The sequence below is a fragment of the Gavialis gangeticus genome, unplaced genomic scaffold (assembly GCF_001723915.1).
Source record: "Gavialis gangeticus isolate Ggan-Ray unplaced genomic scaffold, GavGan_comp1, whole genome shotgun sequence".
In the NCBI taxonomy this organism is placed as follows: domain Eukaryota; kingdom Metazoa; phylum Chordata; order Crocodylia; family Gavialidae; genus Gavialis; species Gavialis gangeticus.
The window spans coordinates 86,155,253-86,166,031 of record NW_017729025.1 but is presented as its reverse complement, the minus strand read 5'-3'; the positions used below and the strand labels follow the sequence as shown (position 1 = coordinate 86,166,031).

Sequence of the window (10,779 nt, the reverse complement as noted above, 5' to 3'; positions counted from 1 at the left end):
GTAAGGGCAGTTGCAGACATTTTCTGCAAGGGCATCAGCTTGGTTGTCTGAAATAGACGCCCCCCTCCCCATTTTTGTTTCTGTGGTTGCTTCCCTGATATTTTTGTACAATCCTAGCTAGCCACTGGCTTTTCAACCCCAGATCCAAACTGGTGCATGTCTGTGTGTTTTCTAAGCCAGTAGTTTACTTTGTCCACTAGGAGAATAAAGATAATTACATTGCTGCCCTGGCACTTAGCTGTTCTCCTCAACTATCATGCCAAACATTAACTAGCAAGAAAGTGTGCCAGCCTAGCAATCACCAAAGGTTGTCTCTTAGCAATGGAACTCAGAAGCCTTGCAGGGATCGCTGGGGCCCCAAGGTCCACCTATAGAAATGAGAAGAGATGGGGATGGTTTGGTTAATGCTTTTGAGCCAAGAAACCTTCTCCAACCTGCACGTCCAAAAATATCTATGGTATAGAAATATAGAGCAGATACAACAAGAGGCAATAGGCCTATGCCACAAAATGTAGCAGTTTACAAGGACTGCTGAAGTGGTATGAAGAAACAAATAAGCACAAATAAAAAGGTGTTTTGGCTTTGGACCTACCATTATATATGATATATTGTCATCTCCTTCTGACACTTGCTCTACTGCTTTGTACTCAGGTCTGTATCTGGCAGGTGAGGAGAATGACAAGATCTTAAAACTTATTACCTCCTTGTTGACTGGCATTTGAATACTAATGAGCCCAACTATCTTAGAAGAGGGGACTAAAACAGTAATTATCTTTTGGGAGATTGTTTGCAGCTTGGTCTGTCTTGAAGGCTTTACTATTGAGTGTTGTTTTTATTGTGTGTGTGTTTTTCATAAAGATACTTTCATTCCCTTCTCTTATGTTCTTTATGTATATTAGAATTCTATTTAATATAATGGCCATAAGAGAATTTGTAAGGATGGTGGTTTAATACTTTGAGAATGATTTTATTTTATTTTTAACATGAGCACCTGAAAGCACCTAACAAACACTTATGAAGCCAGTCTGAGATGCCCAGATTCTGGACTATTTAGGATAGAAGTAGACATCGTCAAAGGAAGCAGATCAGTTGTGCAGGGACGTCTCATAGCGCTGATCCACTCCACTGGGCAAAATACACATTGCCCATTGCTGTGGGGAGATCCTGGAGATGTGTTTCAGTAAGCGGAGGAAGCTGGGCAGACACTCCCAGGGGTGGAGGGACCCAACTCTGCCTGGGAATTCCCGAGGTGTGCAGGACACAGGCAAACCCCTTAAGCCCTTGGAGCACCTGGCTGGGGCCACTGGAGAGTACAGGCATCTCTGGGCTGCCTGCGCTCTACCACCATGAAGCAAATAGACACCCATCACAAAGAAGTGGCACAAATTATTACTACCTTTTGGCACAACCACATTGTGGTACAACAAAGGGTATTGATATCTGTTTGCTTTGTGCCACCATAATGATTTTGATTGCAGCACAAAGGTGTTAAAAGGCAATGTCTCTCTGTCCGCCCTTAGAATCAAAATCCTTTCTAACGCTAGATAGATAGCATGCATAGAGCTCAACATACTGTGAACCAAGTGCTGTCCAGACATTACAAGGCAAGGTTTGGTAGTGATGGTAATGCCTTCACTAATCCAGTCTCTAGATGCTCTAATAGCACTGAAAAACCTCTACATATGGAGCCAGGTGTCTGGACATAACTGTAGAAGTTGTGCCTGGAACACTGCCCTGTATGTACTGGGTACCAAAGTGTTCTGTAATTACTAATCTGTCAAACTGCAAGACTTCCTGACAGTGCTCACCACGCTGTATTGAGGTTAAAAATTTACTTGTTGCCTAATGCGTCTGTAGTGTGATTGTTTAGGTCTAAGCACAGCTGTAGCTGAATCAAAGCAAACACTTGCATAGAACCTCTTACCTGCGTCATGTAAATGACTCTGGTAATGTCTTTCCCATCCAGTACGTCAGGTTCCAGTATCCAAGCGCTTGGCAGAATCTCACCTCGCACCACTTCTTTACAAGGACGAGGCATGGACTCATCATACACAGACTGAATAGCCAAAATGGACAGGTTCTCCTGCATGTGAACATGGGAAACAATTGTTTAGCGAGTACAGCGCAGACTGAAACCTTTAAGGGGCATGGACTAACTAACCTTTATTAATTGGTTCAGATACAATATACTAGAGGAAAGTCCAGTCTGAGTGATACCAATCCCTTCACCCCACTTCCCTCAAATCTTATCCACCCATTTAATAACAGACTAGGGAGGAGTTCTCTCTTGTTACATGAGTCACCCTAGATCTCTTACTTCTTTGTGTCAGTTTCCCTGGCTCTAAACCAGGGCTCTCAAACTCATTTGGCCCCACTGGCTAGACCCAGACTGCAAGGCTTGTTGTGGGCTAAATGACACACAAGCAGTGACATTAACTCTTGCAGCTGCTGAAACTGCTGTACCATGTAGCTGTGCAAGCCAAGTAGAGAAGGTGGCTGCCACACCTCACGCCCTTTTTTGTCCTGCCCCTGGTTAGTCACTGTTGCTTATCTTCTGCTTTGGCCCTGACCCTGACCTGGTCCTGCTGCTGCTTCTCCCTGGAGCAGACCTGCTCAGAAGATAAGCAGCGGTGGGGGCAGCAGGTGAGGGATGCAAGGGGTAGGCACAGGCATGGGAGATGTGAGGGGCAAGGTGCAGTGGGGGGAGCAGTCAGGAAGAACAACAGGTGTGGAGGCACAGGCAGGGGTCCGTCCCAGAAGCCCACTGCTGCTTTCCCTGCCACAGCATTGGGAGAAATTAATTTTAAGTTAACCCTCCAATAATTAGATTCTATACACAGAAAATTGTAAAACTTATCATTTTCTATGTATAGAATCTACCATATTCCATGGTGTATAAGTCAGGTTTTGAAGTCCAATTTTTGTGTCTTAAAAATCAAACTCAACTTATACACCTTACCACTGTCCCATGCAGTGGCTAGTACAACCCAGACAGCGTTGCTCGCAGGGGATGGGGCAGTGTCAGCCAAACACCAAGCCCAGCGCCACTCAAGGGATAAGCCCACATCCGCCGAGCGCTGAGCCCAGCCCCATCCATTGCGAGTGGCGCTAGGTTCAGTGCTCGGCTGGTGCGGACTCATCTCCTGCAAGCAGTGCTGCCTGGGCTGCAGAAGCCATTCTCTGCGAGCAGCGCCAGGCTTGGCGCTCTGCTGGTGCGGCCCTGTCCCCTGCGAGTGGAGAGGAAAGCAGTGGTGAGGTACTATACCACTCAACTTCTGGTACTTTTGTAAATCTAGCTAGCTCCATATGTTCTGTTACTAATGGGGTAATGAAAATCTGCTGTGTCCCCAGCTATTTAAATGCCTCCCTGTTTACTGATGCATTAATTTAAGTGCACATAATGAGCATAGACACTTCTTGAACTACATTCCTTCCGCAATGCTAACACCAATTCTTCGGCTTCATTTTTTTCTACCCCTTGAGAATCTTGCAAATGCTAGGCTGGGTTAACCTACAACCTATCGCCATTCTATCAACATGAGAACGAAGAGTGTACACAGCTGTTATCTAGCACAATAATGCTCTGCTCCCTTCTTCCAAATGGAAATGGAATATCTTTCATGATATTCATTTTACAGCTAAAAAAACCCCCATCTTACAAAATTAGTATACAAAGGTGTTCTCCTGTTCAGGGAAGGTATGCATGAGTAGTCTTACTACACGTACTAATGAATCTACTTAATAACATAAAGAACCAGTTTACAGTGTGAGGGTTTAAAGCTTCATGGTTAACACTGCTCTCGACTCCTGTAGCATAGGAAAATGTCTTCCCAAGAAAACTATTAGCAAAGGCTAATAAAGAAATAAGACTGCAGCCCCTCTTTCCTCCACATTCTTACTATCACCTTAAATTGTGAGCAAATACACCAATATCATTAAACAATTTAGACTGTATCTTGGAAAGCACTGATAAATTTACCTCTTTGGCCTCTATGGTGATGCAGCAGAAATCCCGTGGTTGCTTTAGGTGACACAGTGAAGTATCACTCACCAAATACACTATAAGAAAAGTGGGGGAAAGTCACACTGCAGCAACTCCATCTCCTCCCTTGTTTCTTGAAATAGAGCTTGCTACTGAGTTAGGCAGATCTTACAGAAGCTGCATGTTTGTAAATGCCCTTGAGTTACTTGACCCATACTGAAAAGACTGAAAGCTGGTAAGTGGGTAAGACTGCAGATCTCTTTACACCACTGTCCACAGTTAGGCCAGTCTCTTGAGTTCAGTTTCACTGCTCACTGGTTTTAAAGCTGCCTCTCAGTAATGCTGATAAAGCTACATATTATAACTGAGGGGAAAAGGCATCTACATGAGCAGCTGGTGAATGTGAAACTGCAATAAGCCAAAAAGTAGCTGCTTATTTTAAAAGCCTTTCACTACAGCTATTATCCCTGTGACTCAGACAAATATCGTATTTTCTCTGTCATGCCCAAGGCATTGATACTAGCATATATTTAACAATAATAATGGCTCTGTGGCTCTTGTAATATGTAATAGCATGCATTTTTTGAAGTAGCAAAATTATTTATTTTTCCAAATAGTGAAGCATTTCCATAGAAGCCAATAAAATATTGAAAATTATGAGCATCCAAACAGTAAGACCATTTTTTAGGAAAATGTTAAATTAGCATTTAGGGTCTGACTTTGAATTTTCTCATTGATGAGGGGCTGAACTATAGCTGAAATAGTTTCCTTTACATATTCAAATAATTTGAGATACTTTACTCTGAGATTACAGTGCTGCACCAGGGCAGTATAGATGTAATGAGGCATACCATGCCCACTCTGCACACGTGACCTCCCAAAGCAGGAGTCTAGTGCAGTACTGAGTTCACAACAAGCTTCGCTGAAGCAGTAAGCATCAGTATGTGCAATGTTGCATGAAGGAACCTACCTATACTACTTCTGGTCCTGGAAATAGCCTACATGGAATGGACACAGTGTGTTGGAGCCTGGATACACAAAAAGTCTGGTCCAGTGGCCACTGGTTTGATTCACTAACGTAAATTACAGGAAGATCCAGAGTGGCCAGAGGAGCAGGTTAGTTCAGCCTTAACAGACTGTAAGCTGCAGAAGCTGTAGCTTGCTTCTAGGTGGTGGTCAAAATACAAATAACCTGCTTGCCTGAGCAAATAGCATAAAGCTCACTCCAGGGCAACTATGCTACCACTCAGACCAGCATAATAATTCTGTAGCAGACTAAGCAGAGTCTTTTGTATGATATTATCTTCTGGTTTGCACTTGTGCTAAAGTCAGTTACACTGGTATAAATATACTGTAGGTCTAGGCTCGTAGGATGAAACTCCCTGGAGCTGCAGATGGATGGGAGACATATTCTGCACGATAGGCTCAAATTAGTGGCAAAGATTACGTACTGTGGGCCAGAGCCTCTACTGCTGAGGCTAAGCCCACCTTCACCACAGTCAGTGCTTCTAGGTGGTGGTAGAGCATATAGAGACGCATCTCATTTACACTCCCCAAGGTTCTGGTCCACCATGGGCAGTGTCAGGGTCCCTATTTACCAAGAGCATCCTATTTCATGTGCTTGAGCTTATTGCTTGTGGATTGTTACTGAGGTACGTTCAATTTTATTCCTTCTTTGGCCTTTTAACTTTGCCACCTCTAATAAAATGGCCAATATCAGGAACAAATACAACTTTTTTCTGCAGAGAGCAGTGACATCCATAAATCAATTGCTAGGGTGTTTGCTTTCCCCACAGGAAGTACCATTGATACTTACCCAACTGAATATGGCTGGTTACCTTCTTATGTACTCGAACTGTAGTAATAGTTTTGTCGTACAGATACCTCTTGCCAGGGTCTTTGACTACACACCACACACTTGGTAGAGGTCTTTCAATCACTCCTGCTCCCAGAAACCCATGCTTAGTTGCTGATGGGAAGACTTTGTAGTAGATGAGTACCTCTTTTTCTATACACTGGTATCTGAATGAAAAAAGTTCCAAGGATTTGCTCTGGGATAGCACAGATATATGGCCAAGAAGGAAAAAAATCTATCATGCACTTACTTCCAACCAGCTGCTGCCTGACAGTTGTAAAAGTTCCTCAGGTTATTTGAACATGCTGCCATAACCTTAGAAAACAATTACAAGATGTAGTTAGGAGAGTTCTCAGCTCTATTTATGCTCAGTTTTCTCCCACTGCTGTGGTTTGCCTCAGCATCTGGCTGATGAGGCACCTTAAGCATTTATAGATGAATGCTAAGTTAACTTTGTACATCTAGTCATCTTTCAGTGGTAAGACCCCCAGCTAAGGCTGATTTCCTTCTTGCTCCAACTCTCCACCAGAACAGACTCCTATAAGTAAACACAGTTATTTGTCATGGGAGGTGGTTTGATAGGAGAATATAAACCTGCAACAGAGATGTCAGTGTGCTCCTAGGAACAGAGGCATGTAATAAATATCTGGGTTTCCTAGTCTCTAACTGCAAACTATAAGACCCCTTCAAAAATATACAAATATTTTGAGAGACCCAGATGCTAGGCACTTTAGAAATACCTTAGTGCTACAACAAATGCACTAACAGGTCCTGTGTACAGTGGACATACACATTTGTTACGGTGAAAAATTAGCCTTAACATTCTCATCCCAGCAATGCTAAAATGAAGGCATCAGTCTAGAAAACATTATTACAATTGTTTAGAAACCAGCATGGTACAAAACTCATTAAGATCATTGCTGTGGTTATTTCTTCCCTGCCCTGGTGCTCCCCAAATAAAGTTGTGGAGTGTTGTCTATTTAAAACTTCTGATGACATATGACAATTAAATATTTTTGAACCCTGCTGCTAAGACCTGTTCCCATTTCCTTTTGCCATTTAAATTCCTCCAAGCCTCCTCCTGTATTTGACCTTCAAAACCAGAACCTTGATAACTAAGCAAGGAGAAAAACAGTTGCCCTGCAGTGCACTGCCACATACCAACCAGGGCTTCCACCTGAGTACAGTATTATTTTTCTTTATTTCCCTTTACTCACCTCAGTGATAGCATTGGTCAAGATGTGTTTGGACAAATCCTGGTATCCTTTGGTTGAAGAGGAGCTGACTGAAATTGTTAGTCCGTGCGTGAACCTACAGCTGATACTACTGGATGAGGGTGATGACTGAACTCTGCTGCTCTCTGTAGAGGGTGAAGAAGACAAAGGAAAAGTCTCTGAATTGAAGGGGAGAAGAAATCATATTCTGTTCCTCTTGGGCCATTGTTCCTCCTCCATCACCATGGGTTCCAAGCAGTTTCAAGTATGCATTAATAAGCAATGTAACTGTCATGTGCAGCTCTTCCCCTTCCCCTCCTCTTACCACCTCTTTCTGTCACTAAGAGAAAACCCAACTGAATATTTTAAAACCACACTGCATTGCTGTGTGGTGCTATGTGCTTATATTGAAAAAGGCAAAGCTGAAGAAGTGTGTTTTGCTTTTGGAACAGAAGGCGGTGGGGAAATAAGCCGGCCTTCCAGCATTTTGGGTCCAGTAGCAACAGAACGTCTCTTCCACAAAGAGACAGCTAAGGGGGTGGAGATTATGGTAGAAGTCTAGAAATAAAATCATGAAGGGTATGAGAACAAGTAAGGGGCACCATTCTGAACTCTCTCATAATACAAGATCAGGGTGCACCCAGAGAAATTATCTGACAACAGGTTTAAAACAAAAGGAATTGCTGTTGTTCACAATGCACAATTCACGTGTGAAACTCATGGCCACAGGACACTGTAGAGACTAATAGTATAACTGGGTTCATAAAGTGAGTAGACAAATGTATAGAGGATAGATCTATTAGAAGCTATAAAACATAACAATTAGGGATGTAACCTACCCAGCACTCTATCTTATTTTTTATATCCTAAGGCAGGGCTATCCAACTGGCAGCCTGCAGACTGCATGCAGCCCCTGGGCTGCTGGCCTAGGTACTGTTCCCTGCTTCGCAATTTTGCTGCTTCTACCAGAGTCCCTAGATTTCTCCTCCCTCCTCCAGCTTCTGCTGTCTGCCTCCTCCAGTGTCCATTGCCTTGGGGGCAGGGTGGAGAGCTATGAGGCTGAGGGAACCCATGGCCAGAGGGCTTGGAGGGCCCCTGGGACCCTATTATGTACACAGACCCTACACGTACACATTCAGCGCAGTCCCAAGGGGAAATTTAAGCCACCTTTCCAAGCTACCCTCTGATTTGTACCCTGTACATTTGTCTCAGACCTGAGGCTTTCATCCAGGCTGTCTGGACCCTCTTTGACATGGTCTCTTCTCCTTAGACAGGGTGCTGGCTTCTGTGCTTGGCTGACTGGACATGCATAAGGTTAGTCCCTAAAGCTAGCAAAAATACTTGAAATAGCAGATGGAGCTACTGCTGAGCTGGCAGAGATACTGAGTGGACTGTGCTCAAAATTTAGTCCATATTAGATTGTTTCTTTCAAAAGTGTTGCTTGTTTCTATTAGGACAGCTTAGTGGCATGAACGTGTTAAGACCAGGTCAGCCAGAACAACCTCAAGCAAAGCAGTGATGCAGATTCTGCCATACTTAGTATTAATGCTGGAAGCTAAGGTAGAAATGATCTCTTCCAAGGTAGTTTTTCAAATGAGAGAATTAAATTGTAATTGGATGTCGATCAAAATCAGGAATTGAAGACTAGGTCAAGTAGGTCTGATCAGAAATAACTATATTACTAATATTTTTTAATTTATGCAGAGCCTTTCCATATACAGTTACATATCATTAAGTCTATTCTGCAGATGGGTATGTTGAGGTAGGGAAGATCAAATGACTTATAAAAGCCATTAAGTCAATGACGAAGCCAAGAATAGAACAACTCTAACTCCTAATCTTTTAACTATATGACCATGAATGTAAGCAAGTCAATGCAGAAAAACTACCAAATTTATCCAGCAGTGGGGGAGGGGCAGGCAGAAGAAGAGGCAAGTAGTAGGGGGGCAGGTGCCAGAAGGCAGGCAGGAAAGTGGGGGGGGGGTAGGCAGCAGGGTAGGGGAAGTGGTGGAGAGGACACGTGGCAAAGGTTAGGCCACTTGATTATCCTGTTGCCTGCCCCCCTGCCGCTGCTTTTCCCACTGAAGTAGTGGGGAGGGACAAATTTAAGATAAGCCTCCAATAGTTAAGATTCTAGATTATAAAATTTTAATTTTCCATGTATAGAATCTAATCACTGGGGAGTCAGCTTATATTCAGTCATCTTGAATTTGGATAAATGCAGTAATTTATCATATTACTTTATAATACGTGTGTCAAGTGCATACTAAAATTGCAATCTGCAAGCCTACAACTTTGAAATTCTGGGCATAGGCTTGTATGGCCTTGCCTACACGTACCAACTCTGCTGCCAGGAGTTTCTGGTGACAGCAGACAACAGCTGCCACTACCAAGCCACTGGAGCAATTGTACCTCAAGAGCTTCTGCCAGCTCTGCATGGCTCTACTGAAACAGCTGTGCTGTCAAGGTGCAGCATACATCTTGAGAAAGCACCCACTGCTGAAGAGACTGTCAGGTGGCAGGAGGCACAGGTATATCTACTGCTGGACTGCAGCAGAAGCTGCCATTTGTTTGGAGAGATAGTATAACTGCTGGCAGCAAGAAGAGGGTTTGCTGCCAGAGCCACCTTGAGTGTAGATGCACATAACTGCTGTCAGGAAAACCAGACAAGGTTCTTTGGGTAAATCCAATATCTTTTATTAGACCAACTCAAATAGTTGGAAAAATTATTCTTAGCGAGCTTTCTGGCACAAACACCCTTTATCACCCTGATGTGCTGGTGTTTGTACCCAAAAGCTTGCTAAGAATAATTTTTCCAACTATTTGAGTTGGTCTAATAAAAGATATCGGATTTACCCAAAGAACCTTGTCTGCCTGTACTTAGACCAACATGGCTACAACCTACACCCATGAAGCCAGGAAAACCAGGTAGCGTAGATCAGGCCTGTGTTGCAAGGCATTTATATCCATACCTTCCCTTTTGCCGTACATGTTGCTATGTTACTAGCATCAAGATACTAACATGAGAACTAGCTCCTACGAACCACGATGCTATTTTAGTTTTCAGTTAGCTAAGCCTAGCTTCTGGGTGTTAGTGCTCCAGTTTTTCCCAAAGCTGCATAGTGAAGATGCTTTTTAGAGTCCAATCAAATCACATTTGGATAATTATAGATAAGAAATGATTATAGATAGATATATAGATAGATAGATACAGATATATATAGATAGATAGATATAGATAAAAATGATTATAGATAAGAAATCCTACACCAGTTGGTGACATGGACTCAGGTATAAGAAAATACATTTTTAACTTACCACATGCTGAATCCTTTTGCAGTTGCTCTAACACATAAAGTTGACTATTTCTAACAGCTGAGCGACCTCTTGTATCGCCTCGTGAAAGATCTACACTTCCAGGAGGAATCTAATGTGCAGAAGAGGACAGAACTGGTAGTGAGGACTGGAAAAAGATCAGTTACCTAATCCAACAACTACTATGTACTTAGCAAGAAACATTTCAGAAAGTTGGCAGGCCTGTTGATAAGGTAACTGATTTTCTTTCAAGTTGTTCTGAGAAAGCCTTGGCTACAAAATCTAGCAAAATAATAAACCTGGAGCTATTACTTTCTTTTACTAAAACTGGAGGAAAGGTGAGGGCACATATACAATGTTACAGTGTCTCTAAAACACACACACACACACACACACACACACACACACACACA

The 10,779-nt window shown here is 42.9% G+C and overlaps 1 protein-coding gene across 1 annotated transcript in view; it reads right to left on the bottom strand.

The window, feature by feature from the left end:
• Positions 1 to 106: 106 nt before the first annotated feature.
• STARD9 (StAR related lipid transfer domain containing 9) overlaps positions 107 to 10,779 on the bottom strand; it is a 259,017-nt gene continuing 248,344 nt past the window's right edge. The window contains exons 28-34 of the mRNA XM_019519085.1: positions 10,370 to 10,478; positions 7,055 to 7,197; positions 6,088 to 6,152; positions 5,799 to 6,004; positions 3,980 to 4,059; positions 1,925 to 2,083; positions 107 to 368 (exon numbers count right to left, since the gene is read on the bottom strand). Of these exons, the coding sequence (XP_019374630.1) occupies positions 267 to 368; positions 1,925 to 2,083; positions 3,980 to 4,059; positions 5,799 to 6,004; positions 6,088 to 6,152; positions 7,055 to 7,197; positions 10,370 to 10,478 (864 nt within the window). The 3' untranslated portion in view covers positions 107 to 266. The remainder of the gene's footprint in view (positions 369 to 1,924; positions 2,084 to 3,979; positions 4,060 to 5,798; positions 6,005 to 6,087; positions 6,153 to 7,054; positions 7,198 to 10,369; positions 10,479 to 10,779) is intronic.